At 41.4% G+C, this 20,492-nt stretch overlaps 1 protein-coding gene and 1 long non-coding RNA gene across 5 annotated transcripts in view; one reads left to right on the top strand and one right to left on the bottom strand.

Annotated features, from left to right (window-relative positions):
- LOC136325954 (uncharacterized) overlaps positions 1-20,492 on the top strand; it is a 332,973-nt gene that overhangs the window by 234,431 nt on the left and 78,050 nt on the right. The gene's annotated exons all lie outside the window — the stretch shown is intronic.
- TNFSF18 (TNF superfamily member 18) lies at positions 1,655-17,522 on the bottom strand. Of its 3 annotated transcripts, none has more exons than XM_066261174.1 (5): positions 17,296-17,522; positions 16,308-16,457; positions 12,788-12,963; positions 6,342-6,372; positions 1,655-4,141 (listed from the first exon to the last, which is right to left on the bottom strand). In XM_066261174.1, exons 2-5 carry the CDS (start codon positions 16,351-16,353, stop codon positions 3,795-3,797), a joined length of 600 nt encoding a protein of 199 aa, XP_066117271.1. In that variant the 5' UTR covers positions 16,354-16,457; positions 17,296-17,522; the 3' UTR covers positions 1,655-3,794. The 3 variants fall into 3 exon arrangements, with proteins under 3 accessions (XP_066117271.1, XP_066117272.1, XP_066117274.1); XM_066261175.1 differs by lacking the exon at positions 17,296-17,522 and adding an exon at positions 13,731-13,983 and having other exon boundaries at positions 16,308-16,372; XM_066261177.1 differs by lacking the exon at positions 16,308-16,457.

Raw genomic sequence — 20,492 nt, forward strand, 5'->3', positions numbered from 1 at the left:
GTTATGCGAAGTCTCGTAGGCAGCACCAACTGTGTTTTTGTTATTATTGTTTGTTTTTGTGTTGCTTTTTAAAAAATATTTGGGGAACTATTTGGCTGAAATTCCAAGATACATGCCATAGACCAGTGATTCTTAAACTGTAATGCACATAACTCTGGGTCAGAGACTGTTGGCATTCTGATGCCTGGGCCTCTATTCAGTAGACTACTTGTTCAGCAGGCTGTGAATAAGGCATAGGAATCCCTTTTTTCCGCAAGCATCCTAGGTAAATATGTTCTCAAGTCTAACCTTTCTGAACAATAATTTCTCTTCCTCCACCTTTTATTGCTCCTGTGACGATGGTTTGGGGCTTTTGTTATTTCCGTGTTTTATTAGTGGTCTCCCAGGTCCCTTTTAGACATAGAGGGGCATCACTGAATGAGAGAGTGGGACCCTCCCTGCCTCGGTTTTCACTCAGGTATGATATGACTGGTGGCTGGATGTCCAAGGACGAGTAGGACAGTAACCCCTGCCAATGTGCAGAATTTACAGAAGAAATGAAGATAAAACCCCTCCACACTACTCCTAGGGCACTTCAGCTGCCTAAAAAGAGGCCAGAGGAGGGAGAAGGGAAGGTTGTGACAGCATTTATAAGGAGAGAGCTGTGGGCGTGCTCTGAGTCCCCACCCACTCCTGTTGCCGGCAGGTAGAAAGCAATGACATTTTCTACCCTTCAGCCTGGTGGGAGGACTTCAGAGGAGTCCGGAAAGAGCTTTGAAATCTGTTTCTCGTGATGGGACATACAGAGAACTGGTGCCTGGCCCCCGCCTGAGAAAGCTAAAGCCCATAGCAGCCCAGAGTCTGCCCACCCAGGAAATCCGTTGAGGAGAGAGAGGCCAACTCCTTGGCCACAGAGACAGGAGAATCTTGCCACACTGAGGTGAGTCCCTGCTCTATGACTTTGTAGGGCCAGGGCACGTGTACAGGTTTTCCTGGGGATAGATGTGAACTCACAGGACAGTCATGACCAGGGGAGTGGTTCTGCCAGGGTCAGAGGGGACCCCAGAAGAGAGATGTATCCTTTCAGGTCCAGGAAAGTGTACCTGCCAGGCCATCACTTATAACTAACTTCTATGGGAAGCTAATCCTTAGACCCTTCACCCGTAAGTCAATCAGCTTTTTCTTCTTCTCCTAATAAAAAATGTCCTCCACCCCCACAAATGACATTGCCTCTTTGAGCTAGAACACACAAAGACAGGAATTTCTTCTTCGAGATGCACAGCAGTACTTCCTCTAAGGAGTTAGCATTCTCCTTCAAATGCACAAGATGATATCACCTTTCCACTGACTGCTGTCTTCAGAAGCAGAGCCGTAACCTGCACTGATGTCACACTCTCGAGGTTAGCTGTGATAGGGCAATATGGAAGGTAAATAACAAATAACGTGAGATGGGTTGATGGCAGCTTTGGTGACTGGGATGGAGTTGAGGTGGCTGGAAGTCAGAGAGTAAAATTGTCTGACTGGTCCACCAGAAATCGGGTTACAACTGAAAGTTGGTTGCATCCCACACTCACTTCTGCCTGACACTTGCCAAGCAGTGTTAGGTTGAGGCAAGGAATTCTCATTTGTGTCCTCCTGTGCTCTGGATCACTGACTCCAGACCTATAACCCACAGTTAAGTCAGCCACAGACCACTCACCAAGATACATTTTATTATAGGTTTACAATGTAAATATCTACTTGCAGAAACAAGCAAACAGAGCATGCATAGAAAACAAAGGCTGAAATTACAACACTAGAGTAATCTGGAGATCATTGGTAGCTATATCATGGGTTGCAGCAAAGGAGACCTTTGCTTGACCTGAGAAATGGCTACCACGTGAGGCTTTTGTTGGGAACATAATTTTACCTTCTCCCTTGTCTGCCTTGATTGTTCAAGGAATTTGGCAGAAGCAAAGAAGATTCACTAAGGAGAGATTTACAAACAGTAGTGTGCTGGTGAATGGGCTCTCCAAAAAACAAACAACAGCAACAACAATAACAAAAAAAAAACCCTGATTTGTAGTGTTTGCCAATTCCCACAGTGTAAATAGCCCCACCGTGGCCAATTCCAAGGATGACAGTATTTAATAACCCGATTGAAAAACTTCCAAAAATTTAACAATCAGCTCTCACAAACTAGTGCCAGCCCATTCTAGCACACTGCTGCTTATAAGTTAACAAAGATCAATTCCACCAAGTTTCCATAAATATATGTGATGTAACTTCAGTTTCCTGAGAAAATATACCAATGCAAGGGGAACAAGGCATGTCTTTGGCCCAATAGCTACTCAGCAGATGTTTAGAAAAACACTGAGAAATACTGTTTTCAGGTTCAGCCTATTCCCAGAGCAATTTTTGTTACATACAATACAATCATATTTAAATTAGCTTTCTATGTGATATATTAATTAACATGTAATTATCCATAAATATTTATAATTCGGTTAACATGTAATTTTATTATATAGCTTTTAACAAGAACCCACAAGCAGCATATTAATTTAACAAGAGTCCCAAACTTTAGCAGGCTACCCCCAAATTGAATTTTGACACATTTGGCCAAGGCAGGCTCTTCTGAGTGAGGAAGAGGATTTGGTGGGAGTAAGCCCTGAGCAACACCTCTGTGCTCCCTACTCCAGGCAGGACAAAGTTTTCCAAGAAAGAAAAGATCTGTTGTGGCTTTCTCCCTTCCCCCCCTCCAACTTGGGCTGTAAATTGAATCTGCTAAACTTGATTGGCTTAGAACGTGATAGTAGCAATACCAACTCTAAAGCCGAGACAAGGATACGGCGGGAAGCCCATTGGCCCCGGTAATCACTAGTTCTGTGGGTTGAGCTAAGTTACCTCTGCTCCATTACCTTCCTCTCTCCTGTTAAAATAGTGCCCAAAATACCTGCCCCATGAACTGTAGAAAATTGCCATGTGAGATGTGAAAGCACTGTGTCAACCATGCAGAACCCGCTAAATACATGAAATCACTATTCTACAGCACTGGGAGGGCCAGTTTCTGGAGTCAGATCTTGTGATTACTGCTGCTTATGTCTCTCTTTACCATTGACAACGTTTAGGTGCACACACAAATGGCTACCTGTGAAGCTCTGTGTGAAGGTACAGAATGACCCCTTCGACCTACATACTAGCTTTATAAAGCACCCTGCATCCTGAGTATAATGAAATCAAGGGACATTCCCAAATAAAGTGCATTCCCTTCCATGACGCCTGTGCCTCTGTCCCCAGACTTCTCTACAGTGTTCTCTGTCCTCTAATATTACATCTAAAGTGGGGTGTTGTTGACATATCTGTGGCCACCCTACCAATCGGACTGCGTTTTGTTAGGAGGGTCTCCAAAGATGGGGGTGTGGGAAGAATAAAAGGAGACAGCTCAAAAACACGGCCAGACAGGTGCTCTGCATCCTGGTAGCATACCAGGGGAGAGCCCCATGAGAATAAGGCCTCATTTTTCCACCCAGGGATTCAAAGATTAGACAAAGACTCTTTGAGAAGCTTCTGCGCTCTAGCTACCCATATGCATTTACCATGGATTAGTACTGCATTTGCCAAGCCAATGTCAGGGATAATGAAAGTCTTTGGCCCTTCCTCTGAGTCTCTTTCAGATAAGCATGAGAGATGAAAATTCACATGCAGAGAAGTTCTATTTGGTGTGTTGATTTGTGTGCTCAGATAAACCATAGGCATTGAAAATCTGCCTCCTCCAACCCACCTACCAGCATCTCTGTTTGTGCTGAAGAGGGTGAGGAGACCAAATCAAGACTCTAGGAGATGAAATCAGGGTTGGCTAGCAGTAAGATCCCCCAGTATGTGTTATTCATTAGAACCTGATGTTCACAGTTGAAGATCAAGTCTAGTATATCTCCAGCATGCAACTCGTAAGTCCCTCCTAAATGTTGGATCGTCGCGTTGCTAGTTAGAGCTTGCATGATGCCTTTGTTTTTACGTAGCTGCACCTCAAAAGGAGCAGGTCCCCTGAAGGTTTTATTGGGAACCACTTGGCCAAAAATTAAATATAAGCCACCTTCAAGTATCTTCAGCCTCCAGTCAGCCACCTGACTCACGCAAGGAGACTGAGCTGGTCTCATTCTCCATCTTGCAGGTAATGGTCCTGTAAGAAATGTACAAGGAAAGGGGGGAAAATGGAAAGCATAGTTATTTAATTATTTCATCATTTTCCTGGTTAGAGGTTGTTTCTTTACCTGACCCGTACTAGTCGTCTCCAACTACAATTTGAATATATTAAGTATCTACTCCTTCTTTTAGAGAAACTGCAAATCCTAAGCATATCACTTGCTTGGGGAGCTCTAAGAAAATGGATTTGGAATGGAAAAAAGGGTTAAGATTGTATCTCTTGATGATGAGTATTTGTGAAAGGAAAGAAAGGAGGATGAGGGGAGAGAGAAGTCATGCACCAGGATTATGATGACCAGGGTTGGCAGTCCAAGGTGAATGTTCATGCTTTTCTACTAAATACTATTGACCCTGTATCACTTTATCAGGGAGACCTTCCTCATGACTGTACGTAGAGTAGTGTTCTCCCTCACTCTCCCTTTACTTGGCTTTAGTTTTCTACATAAAAGTTGTCACCAGCATTGTATAAATTAAGTTGTTCATTTATTGTCTATCTTTCCTCACTTCACTATGACATCTTTGAGGACAAGTACCTCTCTGTTTTGTTCATTGCTCTGTCTTCAGCACCTAAAAGAGTTCCTGTATCTAGTATAACTATTTCCTGGTCGAGCAAGACATCTGTGTTCCTGAATTAGGCGCTTTGTATCTAAATTATGGCTCTTCACATCAGTTAATGGGTGTATATTATTCAAGAACCACCTGGCACATCTTTAGCCAAACCCTCCAAAAGTAGCTACTGGTAAGTTCATGAGTTTAAAAATAGAAATGATTTGACTGTTTAAGTATAACTCTTGCTAGCTTAATGCTCTCACAGGGGGGTGAGGAAAGGGCCAAGGCTTAGTTATTTAATCTTTTAGAGTCAAAATGTATATATTTCCCTAATGATAATTGTTTGTACATAGTAGTGTAATTTCAGAGCCCCAGGAAGTGCTTTGTCCACCCAGAATATTTATCTGGACTGTTCTCTAATTCTCCATAATTTTTGTTAAGGGACCAAAGCCTTTATCTCATAATTAGAAAGATCCCTTGGTAAGAAAATACCCTGGAATAAATAAAACATTGACTTAAATTCTCATTTCTGTATAAATGACTGCTATAAGGCTGAGCATAGACTCTGAAGGGTCAGAAAAGAAATATCACTAGAGCAAGAAGCAAAGGCTCCCTGTATTGGGGACCCCAGAGCCCAGTAAGTTTCTTCTCGCTTGACATGTGGAAGGCAGTAGTCGACAGGCAAGTCACCAGCAACAAGTGTCACTTATTCTCTTATTTAATTCTGTGATAAGGGCCACTCAGAGACCACCTTAGCATCACTTGAGGTCCTCAACTTTTACCACATCCAAAGGGAATATCAGACATATCAAAATCACAAAGACAGAGACAAGTAAAAGATCTAATTTCCACAAGCCTGGGAAGCCTGGTGGTTTGAGCTGTATAGGAAACAAAAGTTGAGTTTTCTCTAGAGATGTTCTCTCTCAGCTGAATATGTGTGTTTGTCCTGAAACCTATAAACAGCTCCCCAACTTTTTAATGTTTATTCTTGTATATGTTCTAAGAAATACCCTCAAAGCTTAGTTTAACTGTATATTGTCCTTTCTAAGCAAAGACCAGGTCACTACAATATATGGAGAGTAACTCAGAAGCTAAGAGAAGAGGAGTAAGGAGCAGAGGAGGTGGCCATGGCCCCCAACTTTCATTCTTCTTTTATACATTTAGAGACAAAAATAGCATCACACACACACACACACACACACACACACACACACACACACACATACATACCCTCTGCTGGATACCAACAATATGTGAAATGTGAGAAAGACTTTGTCAGAGAAAAAGGGTATAGAAATCTGAACCATGTGCGTATTGAAACCTTGAGTTAGAAGCAGGATCCTGGATCTCAGATTCCCAGGCCTGTAAGAGTGATGTGCATTTCTGCCCAGAGATATGACCTTGTTAAGAGCTTCCTCAGGGCTCCTCAGGATAAAACTGGTCTATCTGGTTGACCTTGGAAGCCTTGGCTCCTAGACAGCTGGTTGGCACATGATGAGCAATTATAAATAGTAGCTAAAGAATGAATAAAATCAAAGAAAGGCTTCCTGACAGCCTTGAGACTTACCTTCTGGCATCAAATGCTAAAAAAAAAAATAACAAGGAGGCTGGTAAGACGGGTTACTCACCGAACTTAGCTCCACAGGGCTCGCTGACAGTCTGTAGGGAAAGAAAAATAGAAACTGGTCAGGGTGATGACCAAGAAAGCAGTGTCATAATTTTCTTAATTGGTTTTACAGCGCACATTCCTGAAGCCAGCGTCTTTTGGTAGCCATGTAAAAAAAATCCTCCCCCCACTTTGTCTCACTTTCTCAGCTCCCTGTACAGATGGCTGGCTTTGCCCTTGACCTCTTATCACCTACCTACCCTTTGGAGCTTCCTAGGCAAAAGTTAATGGTCTCATTCTATCCACCTAGCCTCTACCCATGGGATATCTATCTGACCTTGGATTCCTCCTTTTGGGCTATGAAAATTTTCTATAAACAATACTCTCCACACCCTAGTGCTTGCCCAAGGTGATCCCTGGGCATGTGAGAAAAAAAATAACAGACTGTGTTTATTTTTATTTTAAATAATAAGTTAAGCTATAGAAACATTTATAATTTAGGTTGATAAAACCATCATTATTTAATATTCCGACAATCACGCATCATATATAGTAACTGAAATCTTCTGAGACCTCAGTTTCTAACTGTTACAACATACCACAGTTTACACACTACAAGAAGCCATCAATGTGGTTAATTATATAAACAAGCATTAAAATGCTAAAGGCTTTAAATACTTGTAGTAAGATAAAGTATAACAAAAACAAAAAATAGTGCTATGTACAGTTCATTGGTTTTTCTCGTGGCCAAGTGCTTTAGAGACTTTTTGAACTTAAAGATGTTGTACATTTCTTTTATAGAATTACTCTGTCTTCTATGCTAGGAATAAATTAGGGGAGGCAAGGGCAAAAGCAGTGAGACCAGCTAAGAGATTGTTGTAGTCATCTGGGCAAGTAAGCATGATGCTTCTGACCAAGGTTCTATCAGTGAGCATGGTGAGAAGTGATTGGAAATAGAGCCAACAGGAGTCCTGATGTGGATATGGGGTGGGAAAATGAAAAGAGACAAAGAAGACTCCAAGATTTGGGGCATGGGTCATTTGAAAATCTTTGGAAAGAATTGCTGAATGAACAAGATGTAAGAAAAGTGAACTGAGGGGGGGGGGAGGAAGAACCATAGGTTTGTTTTGGGACATGTCAAGTGTGTGAGGCTAATTAGATATCCAGGTAGGAGAGTCCCATAGGCAGTTGGATCTCTGAGGATGGAATTTAAAGAGTTCTGATGATAGAAATTTGGAGTCTTTAGCTACTGTGTGATGCTTTAAGACACAAGACTATGAGTTCATCAAGTCAGTGAGTGTGAAAAAGAGGAGAGCAGGGAGACTGCAATGTTTAGAGGTCAGGGGATGAGGAAGAACCAGCAAAGGAGATTAACAGGCCAGTGAGTCAGAAAGAAAACAGAGTGTGATATTTGGAAACCAAGAAAAGCGAGTGTTTCAGGAAAGAGGAGTTGATAACCTGTGTCAAATGCAGTTGATGGGTCAAGAAAGAGGAGGAAAGAGAATTGACAGATGGAGTTGGTTGTCACTCAGGCCCTTGACAAAAGTAGGATCTATGATGTGATGAGGACAGAAGCATAATTTGAATTTAAGAGTAAATGAGGAAAAAGGCATTGGAGGAGTTTTGCCGCAAGGGAGAACAGAAAAAAATGAATGGATGCTGGACGGGAATCAGATGGCAAAGAGATTTGTTTCAGTTTTGTCTTTGTTTGTTTGAATATGAGAGAAATGACAACATGGTTATCTGTTGCCACTTGATGGGAATGTTTCACTAAAGTAGAGAGGGTAATATGAAAGAGCTAAGAGATCATTGTTGGAGCAATGACCTTGAGGAGGGAAGAGGAGATAGAACCCAGTTCCATTGGTGCACATAGTGACAAGGGGCAAGCACGGTGTATGTGGATAGAATTGCAGGTGAGTGGTCAATAAGATGGGGTGCTTGAGAACTCTTTCTTGTCTCCTCTGTTCTCGCAGAAACTGAAGGCAAGGATGTCAGGTGAGAGAATGGGGAAGAGGTGATGGATGTTTAAAGAGAAGTCAAAGGAATGAGATCGTGCAAGAGAGGAGACACAACAGACTGGAGAGAGTATATGTTTTTCCAGAGCACACTGAGGTTCCTCTTGCAGTCAGTGGCCATCAATTTAAGACCTTTCAACAAAGTCTTTTCCCTCAGCTCTATTCAACTGTGAAAGGCATAGAGCCGTTGGATTTAATCAGTGTTGACAGTTTCCAGTACTGTACTGGGGTTTCAATATTAGAATACAGTGAGGAGCGGGAGGAACAAGTGAGTGGATTAAGGCGAGGGTAGGGTTATAATTATAAACCATGGAATTTCAGTTTTTTAAGGAAGGAAGGAAAGGTATGAATGGAGTGAGGGTCAACTTTGTTAATTTTTAAAAATATGAAAACTTTGCACCATTGAATGAGAAATTAAAAATTCAGTGTCACAATGTGGTGAGCACCCTCAAGGGTGCATTCCTCCATTTTGACCTGCATTTCTTTGTGAGGTGATTTTTCAGTTATGGCCGTCAAAACCATGAATCAAGGTAGGTTATCTCAGAATATAACCTTCACATTATTGTATCACAAAGTGTTAAACTAAGACAAGAAAAATAAAAGTAACCTATTTAACAGATTACTAAAATGTTGAGTTATCTTAGAAGTATCTGTTATATATTAATATTCTATAAGATATAATTTGGTAAGAGCAAAGTGGTTTTGTACTGCCAGCAAATTCGGTTCACCCTTATGAATTTCCATTTTGTGTATTTTTTCATATATATAGTATTAGTACTTGCGTATAATTTATAATAGCATATATTTTGGTACTGAAATCGATATCAAAAACATTTTTATTTCAGTAGAAGGATGCAGTCAATAAGTTTGAAAGCCACCATTTTAAAATAAATCACTGAATTCCTACAATTGGTTTTGCTTTTACAATTATTTCATCCTCAGGTTACTTATAAGAAATGTTGAAATTCCATTTGGTTTAACTCACAATAGGCATGTGAAAGGGAATTCCTGGTCATTAGTTTCCTCATTTATAAAATAAAAAAAATAGTAGCACTTAGCTCATTGAAATTGGTCATGATTTAAAGGAGCTCATTCTTATGAAGGCCTTTGCCCAGATATTCTGTCTGGTCCTGATCATATGAAATATTTGCTATATTGATAATGATGCTAATTATAATGAAGAATTGAATAAAACTTGAAGCACTTTATATTCCAACATTATACTAGCATTGTAAGCAAGAGAAACAGATTTATGGTCCTTGCCTCTTAAGAAGTTTACAGTCTTTCTAGAAAGACATGATTGCATATGTGGAGCAATTGGGTAACATTCTAAATATAAATGGATGCTGGAGTATGAGCCGCAGTTGGTATCTGTGCTCTGTCCTCTCATTTATAAAGAATGTGGAGAAACTTAAGGTCGCAGAGTAATTGCCAGTGACAGAAGTCCTGGACACTGGTGGCTCCAGAAACCACCATCGCAACGTTCTCTAATTATTGCTGCAAGTGAAAATCTGTCCAATCACAAAAATCATCTATTTGGCAGCTCGGTATCGTCTTTGGCTGAGGAAGTGAAATAGATAAGCAAGAAATACCCATATTGGTAAAGTATTTTAAAATTTATCTCCATTTTACTGTCATCAGTAATGGTCCACATGTTAGTCACTCTGGTCTCCTGAGAGGCTACTGTGGACCAGGCACTATGTGGTCTCATTCCTCTTTACTACAACCCTATAACATAATAATTAGCACGGTGCTACTTTGCAGATGTGGGAATGACTATGAGAGAGATTAAGTAACTAGCACAAGGTCATGCTTCTGATAAGAGGCCAGGCTGAGATCCAGACAGAACTTGTCTGACTCACAAGACTCATCCCTGCCACTGTGTGAGGTAGGCACTATTTATAGTTCTGATAATGTTTGGAAAAAGTAAATATCTACTTCTAAAGAAGCACATGAGACTCTCGGCTTGGCTTAAGTTGGTTCATTTTTGCTGAAGAGGATCAGTTGCTCTTGTGACCCCATTTGATTTAAGCCAAGATTTACATGCTTGGGTTCAAATGACCAAAGCTTAATAATTCTTTCTCCAAACCAACCCTCATCAGATCATCCTTTGGACATAGAGTCTACTCTGCTTTTAAGTAGAAGCACAACTTCCCCTTTTGGAAGTATCCTTCATTCCATTGAGACAAGGGGCCCTCCTGAATGTTTGGTTTCTTAGGGACAACCTCTGTGAGGTTATTTTCACTGAGAAGTAGACCAAATTGCTTGGGCTCATAGCCCATCTCTTTTAGTTGACCATCTTCTGAAAGAAGAAGACAAAAAAGAAAATTTTTTCCCAAGGAAATTTCTGTTGGTCTAGAGAGAACCACTCTTTCTATCTATAGCTTTGTGAATTAGTGCCTAGAGAATTGGGGAGGTGGGATTTTGTATATAAAAATACAAGTGGAGATTAAAACATTCTAAACTCCAAGGTTCATGAGTATTCTAAAAAGGTGGAAGCACCCCACTAGGAATGACTCACCATCTGCTAGCCACTCTGGCCTCTTTTCCAAACATACTTATCTGTGGTCAGTAAGGAAAGGACCCTTGTGGTCACTGGAAAGTGGAGTACACACACTAGAATTGTCGGCCGGGTTGTTGGCATTTCCCATAGGAAATAAACCTCCCTGGCGTCTTGTAAGAACAACTTCCTGAACACTTACTGAACACCCCCAAATTTGCAACAAATGCTGGGCTATTTCTTTAGAAGCAGAACCTTTCATGGAGAAGCTGCCTGTGATATGGGAGAGAGAATCCAGAATCAGAGCTCAAACGTATGGGACTGGCCAAGTTCAAGTCTTGGTGAGAGGTGCCCTTCATGCCCCTGGGATTTATCAGACCTCTTGTGTCCCTTTGCAAGAGCCACTGTGCACATTGGAGATAGGCCTTTCCCTCCCCTTCTGTGTGTTGGACCCTCATTTGTGTGCAGGAACATGACAGGTCCTGTGCTCTTCAAGCTCATCTGGCTAATGAGACTTGATTTTTAGCGGGGTATTTTTTTTTTAAGAAAGGAAAATCACTTCCAAATTTAGGCTATTCTCATCTTTCCCCTTCTTCAGAAATCTAAATACTCAGAACTCCTGACAGTTTTCTTCTTTCTGCTCAAAGCTTTACTGATCCAGAATATTCAGACTTCTGTTTGATACCTTCCCTGACAGAGTGGAGATGTGGCTAGAAATGCCTCTGTGGACTTGCATATACTTATGCAATACAAATTAATGGGCTAGTGTATAAAAATTTGGGCCAAGCCACGCTTGCCCCAACTAAGCACCAGAAACTACAGTATACTGCTTGCTCTTGCATTTTTTTTCTTAATTGCTAGCTAAAGGGTAGAACTGTATCTTTGGAATCATTGCTGGCCAGTTCCCTTAGGAAAATGTTTCCACAGTCCCTGGTTTCATATCACAGCCCTTTCTTACATGTGCATGTACCACCTCCTTCTCTCTAAGGCTAGGAATCTTCCTACATGCCCCCAAAGGGGCTCTATCTTAAATGACAGAAAGCATTATGTATTTTCCTTTTGATCAGTGCTGTGCAGTCAGCAGTCAGAAAAACTTCTAATAAGAACCTAATGCATCTCCATTCCCTTTCACTAGACCCAAGACTTGGACTGGAGCTCAGTGGGAAATTCCTGATAAGCATCAGGGGCTTCCCAAATAGGAATGTGCTTCACCCTTCATCCATGGAGCCTTCCTTGATCACCCCAGCCCAAAGTCATTGCCCCCCTTTAACTTCTAAAGTATTCCTGTCCTACCCTTAGATGAATTATTAACTGCTATATTTTAGCAGAAGGGACATTCTAATAAATAAATCCATTCTCCTACCACTGTTATTCAGATGAAGAAACTGAGAACCGGAAAGATGAAATGTCTTTCTCAAAAAACACAACTAGTTAGTGGGAGACCTAGAACCAGAATCCCGATTGCTCTGCTCCTGGTTCGGTGCCATTTCCCTCCTCAAAGATCCACCAGCCACCTGTCACTTACCTTGGTCTGTCTTCTGTCATATGTGTATGTCTCTCCTATCAGTTAGACTATAGCTTATATCCTGTTCCTTGGGAGCAAGCATTATGTTTTACCTCCTTTTTTTCCACCAACAGGACTTATTTGGCAAAGTTCCAGAAAGGCGGAAAAAAAATTTTTTTTCCCCCACAGGTGTCTGCCTGTGATTCTTTTCATCTAACTCAATTCTGCAGCTAAGATTTAGCATTTTCTAATACTTTTCATTTCAAACCTCTTAGATAAGCCTCAAAAGCTATATGCCAGGACAAAGTTGAAATCACATTCATCTCTACCCCCACGTGGACTCCTTTCACCCAGCTCTGACAATACTGAGTGACAGTGGCAGTGACCAGACTTACAGAAGACAAAGGGATTCCAGCCACTAGCAGCCTCAGGTCCTGCTGCCTCCTTACCTTGAGTGGGAGAAGGGTGAAGGCCACGGTGCTGAAGGAGCACACCAGGAGCACAAACACTAATGCTGAGAAGACCCACGGCTTCCAGCGTGGCTTCGTTGCTCCTGGAGGACTTGCATGGTGTAAAGGCATGATCTCCATGTGTCTCAAACTCATGCACTGCAGAAATGAGAGCTCTGGAAAGCAGAAATTCTCAAGTGATGGGCAAGTGATGCAACGACTTGATTTTGTCGTATGGTAATTAGCAGTGGGTGTATAAGGCGGGGTTTCCCTTCTGATTCTGAGTGTTGGAAAAAACGATACTTCTAGGCTGAGTGCTGAGTCTCACTTGGTACCAGGCCAAAATCACTCAAGGGAACGGAAGGCTTTTGGAGCCAACACAAATAAAGAGAATGAGAGAAAAAAAAAAGGAACGCGAGGGAAGCTCAGAAGGAAAAAATTCTGTCCTGAAGCAAGAGGAAGTACCGTACTATGCAGCATTAAAAATTGTTTCCAGATAAGAAAATTACTTTTTGTCAAAAGAAATAAAGTCTAAGATAAGGCCCTAGCATACTTCAGCTATTATATAACTGTGAGGCAGGGGGTAAAGAGCTAGGATATATATTTTTCTAGGATAGAAAAACAGGTTTCTCGGATACTGTCTGTAGCAGACACCAAGGGTAACAGCAGAATTTGATAGGAAATATACACAGCCATATCAAGCTCAATTCTCTCATGTTTCTCTAGTTTAAAACCCTGATCATTCAATGCTGGCCTCAAATAAAGGTATCATACAATAGGGTATTTTTTGCACACCACCCCCCTCCATCTGAGCTTGCACTCTATTCCAAAAAAAATCTTGAATTTTCTTCCTGGCATCCAAAATGCTGATTTACTACAAAATTGAGACGGTCCCCTGGTTCTCTGTACCTCAGTCTTTCCATCTGTTAATTAGGATACCTACCTTCTTTACAGAAAAAGCTTTGAACACAGGCCTGACAGGAAGCCTGGCACCACCCAGCCCGTAGCCAGCACCCTTCCCCGCTCACTGGCCTTCAGCATGGCACTTGACTTCTCGTTTTCCTTATGTGAAAAAGGAGAACAGTTCCACTTCCGAAGGCTTATTTTGAGAATGGAGTAATTGTCAAAGGTTTGGCCCAGAAGAGGTGTTGTGGTCTGTGAGTATTTCCCTCTTCACCACCCTTCTGAGAGATGTTCTAAACAGAAAGTTAAAGATTTTTAAATTCAGAACAAAAGCCTCGAGCTTTGGACATCCTTACTGTCGAGGGATTAGCTAAGGGTCACCAAGGGAGTGGTCACCACCCTTAGGATTACACTGTTTCCAGCAATATTTCTCACAGAGCTGTCCAGTTTTAACTGGACCCTGTGTCACCTCGATCACTAAACTATCTCTGAAGACAAGACAGAGTCACACAGAAATAGTGATTCGACGCAACCACATTTTTGTGGCTCCACCCGGAACGTGGTTATGCAAAACGAGTGATGTCCTGACTCTGGAAGAAGGTGCTGCATCACACCTACAACTTCTGTGCTCCTACCGTGTCTGAGACGTGCATGCGCGAGCGCAGGACCTGACTGAGAATGATCACGGAGAAGTCTCGCTCTTTCCTCCCTGCTCCTCCTCCTGTCTCCTCTCCAAATTTTAGATGGAACTCCCTCTGCTTAGTCATGGCAATAAACATTTATTCAAATGAGAAACTGTTCCAGAGAACCAGCTCCTCCTCCTTAACCAAAGTTAGGTCCCGGTATGTCCTGATTAACTTCTAACCTCATGAAAATCTCTTTAGAAAGATGACAGGCTTATTTCGAGAATACATTCCAGGGCCTCCTTTCTTGAAACAGGGCTCAGAAGTGAAGAAACTTCAGGTTAGGGCAAGTGATCGTACCAAAGACTTTCTGGTATCCTGGAGGAATGAGTGAACCCCAGTATCTCTTTGGTGTAAGCTAGCAGAATTGGAACCTCAGATGCGGTAAATGAGCACCAAACCCGAGCTTTTGTATTTATGGCCTGCCACTGGTTCACATACTAGGAATGAGAGTTTTCTTTCAATTGAGTCCCAACTAGCAAATCCATGCTTAACATACAGTATTGGCCCAATACTATGCTAGTACTGTGCTATGGGGATATAAAAGAAGTCACAGATGTCAAGGTTTTTGCCACTCAAGTAGATTAAAACCTTACACACAGGGAGACAGAGGCCCAAGGGAGTACTAGAGGACACAGACTCAGAGAACAGAAAGATCTGGATAAGCAAAAATAGTTAAGAAGAGTTGGAAATGGATTGCTTGAGAGGAGAAAGGAGGGAGTTATTTCTTGAGAGAGTGAAAAAACTTGAGGAACAAATATTCAGAATAAGTAAACATCTCCTAAGTTATAGACATTGAAAAAAGAGCTCAGTATGAGCAGTGGCAAAACACCGAAATTTTGAATGGCCCAGGACTTTTCGTTCAGGATGCAAAATGAGGAACTTCAGAAAACGAGAAAAAATGTATTCATTTTGTGACAGATAGTTTCATCTTTGGTTTAAAGATAGATAGATAGATGATAGATAGATAGGTAGATAGATAGATAGATAGATAGATAGATAGATAGATAGATAGATAGATAATAGACATGATACCTTAAAAAGATTTTAAACTTGGAATTTATGCAGGCAACAACTATATCTGTTAAAATTTATAAGTGCCTACTCTATAAAGATATTGTAAACAGCTCATTATACATAAATAAATATATATGTACATATATGCATACAGACACATGTATATACACATTTATATATTATGTGTACAATAATTCTAACAGATATACAGAGATCTCTTATCAATCTCTAGATTATTTTCTCCAAGGAACTAATAACAACCCTGTTTGAGGGAGGGGGTCTTAGAAATAGTTTGAATACAGCTACTTTTTTTTCTTTCATGACATGGAGACCTTCTTCTATGCCCCAAATTGTCTTGTTCTGTGTTGTCTGGGCATGTCTATTTTCTTGGGGACCTTGCCAGATTCTTTGTTGTTAGTCTATGTCTTACTGGTTCAAGTACAGCTTTTAAGTATCAAACCTAGTAGCCACTTTCCAAGGAGGTCTTCCCATGTCATCTACCTGATCTACCTGCCTTACACCTAATCTTTGAGAAAGACTGTATGGGGTAGTATGTCTCTGTCCCTCTAACCTGAGTCCTCTGTGTGAGTGGCTTATTGTTGTTTTGGGGGATGTGTGAGGGTGTGTCCTTTCTAGCCATACAAGCATGTGTCGGTATCCTGGCCAAGGGAGGAGCATCTTACATAACTTTTGATGGAAAAAATTGCTTCCTGCTTGAAATATGAACTGCAAATAGACTTTACATTGTGCAATATGATAACACTTCCTATTTAAAACCATCACACGTCACCCTAGAAGCTGTAATGAATGGGCATTGCTGATAGATCATATCTCCCCAAATATCACATAGATCACCAGAGAACTATGTATTTCACCTGTGTATCTCAACCTAATTGAAATAGAGGGTCTTAATATACCTAAGACCAAGCATCCCAACATCTCCTGGACTTCCTTCAGCAGCATTAGCAGAGTGGTCTGGGAGAGGTCTTTCGCCTTAACACTTGTTATTTGACAAGTTCCTACACTGGTGTAGATCAGTCCATATCTTCACTGCGTTCAGCAACCACCTGTGACAAGAGTTCACATAGGAATCGATGAGACACTGTCTCTTCTGGTTTTCCATTTTTAGTACCGACCTTACATCAGTCCATTTAGCTAGTCTAGACATGCTAGATTTATTGGTTTTGACATCGAGAATCTGTATGAGTGAAGAAATGTTTTGGCTTTTCTATATGCAGTGATTCTAAAATACAGCAAAAGGGTGTTATTTCTTTTGTTCATTTAGGAAATATTGTTGAATTCCTTCTATGTACCAAGTACAATGTTGGGAACTTGAATACTGCTCGACAAGGGTCAGCCCCCGTCTTCAAATTTGGCATTGCTTTTTTGTTTGGTTTGGTTTGGTTATCACAGGTAGCTTGGGATAAAAACAGACATACAAGGCAATGCAAGAAGTGTGGTAATGGAATGAGAACCAAATAGAACCAAATATCTGACCTCGCTCTGAGTAACGGGAAGTTTTACAAAGGAGGCAATAGGCTGAAATATAGGTCTAAAGAGAAGTTAGCCAAATGAAAACACCTGATAGCATCCCGTTCCCCTAAGTTGATTACTACTCAGTAAATCTACCGCAATATGATATATGTGTTATATATATTGTTAATTTCCTGAGCAGTATGACATATATATAGTATAATGTAGAAAAGATAATTAATGTGTGTATGTGTGCGTGCATGTGCGTGCATGTGTGTGCACATGTGTGTGTGGTTTCAGGCAATTCGCTTGGCAGTGCAGGAACCAGAAGGACAAAAACAGGGTCTGATCTTAAGGAGTCTAGAAACTGCCAGTTCTTTTATAGTCAATCCTCCTAAACTTGTCTTGAAGATACATTTCAGTTTCACTTACCTTTTTCTGTGTGATTTTAAGTTACACTCCCAGAGTTACCAGTTAATTCATTGCAGGTAAGTCTTGGCTAAGCACCTGGGGTGGCTCAGGCTAAGGTACTGGTCGGTCCAGTTGGGTGACTCCGGCTGTGAGCACCGTGGGATGTTCCACTCTGAAGGGAAAGCGCTGTCAGGTGTGCCCACGGAAAAATCACTGACTCACAGATGGCCGTGCCGAATGCTGCTGCCCAAATGGTGCCAGGGAAGGGAGCAGGCACTTTCCATTTGCTAAATAAAGGCTAACTAAGAATATCACGTAAAGATAAGGCCTAAAAAAAGTCTCAAGCTTTTTATCACCCAACAAGCCTAAAGGGAATCTCTTTGGCTCAAAGGAAAGGTATTTTCCTCTCCACACGTACACAGCCTCCCACATCCTTTTCTGGTCCCTCACCCCATGAATTTCTGGGTCATGTCCCCGATTGCTACATCCCGGAGTGCTGATTCCCACTGTAAACCATAGAAAAGGAGATAAAAAGTTATGGAGTGTAAATGAGGAAAGAAGTCCTAAAAACCTGCTCTGTTCCAGGCACCGTGTTTAAAGGTTCTCCTTTCACTTGCATTTTGAGGTTGATATAATCCTCCCAACAACATGACAAAGTAGCCTTCTTAGTCCCACAGGACACAGAGAGAAACCACTCAGGACTCTGGGTGAACCACTGCTATTTCTCTAAGTAATTAAATACTCGCTGAGGAAGTACTGCGGTGCTAGTCCCGGTCCAAGATGGTGACACAGGAGGCTCCTGAGCCCGCCTTGTCATAGCAAGTCCATAGACACACTTGTCAACAGCAAGTCCATACCTAAAACTAGTTACTTTAAATGTAAATGTTAATTTAAAGTCTCCAATCAAAACAACAGACTGGCTGAAGGGAGTAAAAAGCAAGACCCAGCTACATACTGCCTACAAGAGAGGCACTTCAGCTTTAAGGACACACACACTGCGAGAGAAGGGATGAAAAATGATGTTTCATGCAACTGGGAGCTAAAATAAAGTAGAGGCAGCTATACTTCTATCAGACAAAATAGACTTTAAGACAAGCACTATAACAGGGTCAAAGAAGTTCTCTCTTTGCAGATGATATGATATTATCCACACACGCACACATGTTGGAACTTGAATACTGATTGACAAGGGTCAGAACCCATCTTCAAATTTGGTATTGCTTTTTTGTTTGGTTTGATTTGGTTTGGTTATCACAGGTAGCTTGGGAAAGAAACAGATATACAAGGCAATGCAAGAAGTATGGTTTCATATAAATATATGAAACTCTAAAAACTCCATCAAAAACTGTTAGATTATATTAATTCAGTAAAGTTACAGGATACAAAATGAATATACAAAAATTAGTTGTGTTTCTATGCACTAACAATGAACTATCAGAAAGATAAATTAAGAAAATGCCACTTATAATTGCCTCAAAAGAATAAAATACTGAGAGATAAATGTAATCAAGGACATAAAAGATCTATACATTGAAAACTATAAGTCATTGGTGAAACAAATCGAAGAAAACACATATAAATGGAAAATAAATACCCCATGCTCATGGATTGGAAGTATTGATATTGTTAAAATCTTTATGCTACTCAAAGCAAACTATGGATTCAGTAATCTGCCATTAGAATTTTAATTTTAATAGATTTTTCACAGAAAAAAATAATTCTAAAATTTTTATAGACCTGCGGAAGACCCCATAGAGCCAAAGCCATCTTACAAAAGCAGAGTGAAGCTAGAGGGATCACACTTCTCAATTTCAGGCTATTTCATAAAGCCATAGTAATGAAAAGAGCATGGTTTTGGCATACAAGCAGACACATAGATCAGTGGAACAGAACAGAGAGTCCAGGAATGAACTCACATGCATACAAGGAAACCAAGAGTATACGGTGGAGAAAGGGCAGCCTTTCCAACAAATGGTGTTGGGTCAACCGGACAGCCACATGCCAGCAAAGAAACTGGGCCCCTATTTTACACCATCCACAAAAATCAACTCCAAATGGATTGAAGACTTGAATGTGAGTGAGACCTGAAACCATAAAACTCCTAGAACAAAACACGGGGTGGGGAGTATGCTACTTGAAATCAGTCTTGTCCATGATTTTGTGGATTTGACACCAAAGCAACTGCAACACATGTAAACATAAGCAGGTGAGGCGCATGCAGTCGACAGCAGTGTGTCCTGAAGGCCCCGGGGGCGAACCTGCCGCAGTCTGGTCCAGAGATGGCAGAGTTTCCCTCCACCGTCAGCAGCCGTGCACCGGCCCTTCTGTCTCAGATCTCTCAGACTTCCCCTTTGCAGCATCTCTCCAACTCCAAACGTGGACCGTCTGGGCTTTGAGGACCTTTGTCATTACATCGAGCCCACCTGGATAACCCAGGATCATCTCCCTAATTTAGGGTGAGTACCTTAATGACATCTGCAGAGTCCCTTTGGCCATATAAGGGACTACCCACAGGTTCTGAGGATCAGTGTGAGGACAGCTGTGAGGGCAGGGGTCCTTCTGCCCACCCAGGAGGCCAGCAGGGAGTCCTGCAGAGAGTACTGCTCTGCCTCCCTCGCTCCCAAAGGGTCATTGCCAGGGGCCTTCCAATGCAGATCCATCTTTCACAACAGTCTTTTGGGTTAAGTAGCCACTCCCTGCCTGTTACTCCCTCTAGGACGTGGCTGAGGCTCGTGTGAAATCAATGTCATATGTGCCCTGCTCTGCAGAAATGGGAGGTGGGAGCGGGACATGGAGCAGGGCTGTGACCTCTGACACACTGGGGACCTTCATGAGAAGGCTCTTCTAATACTTCCTCTGCTATGAGTGACCCCTTTCCCCGCCGCCCGCCACTGTAGCTACAGGAAAAGGGAGGTAGCAGTACCATTTGATGGAATGCCTTCTTTGTGAAATCTGAAACAGGGAGTTTTTGAACAAAGAAGTTTAACCTTATTAGATCATAACATCCACTTATGAGTTCTTGGCTATATTTGTATATGATAGTAACCTTTGCACTAGTCATCAGGGATAAGGCATTTGAAGGGTAAGAAAATTGATATATTTTTATATAGATATATAAATTTAGAATCATACTTTTTATACCATTACACAATTTGCTTTTTACCCTTATAACAGCATCCCTGGCATTGTCTTTAACCCAGAAAATATTTAATGAATAT

The sequence above is a fragment of the Saccopteryx bilineata genome, chromosome 2 (assembly GCF_036850765.1).
Source record: "Saccopteryx bilineata isolate mSacBil1 chromosome 2, mSacBil1_pri_phased_curated, whole genome shotgun sequence".
In the NCBI taxonomy this organism is placed as follows: Eukaryota; Metazoa; Chordata; class Mammalia; order Chiroptera; family Emballonuridae; genus Saccopteryx; species Saccopteryx bilineata.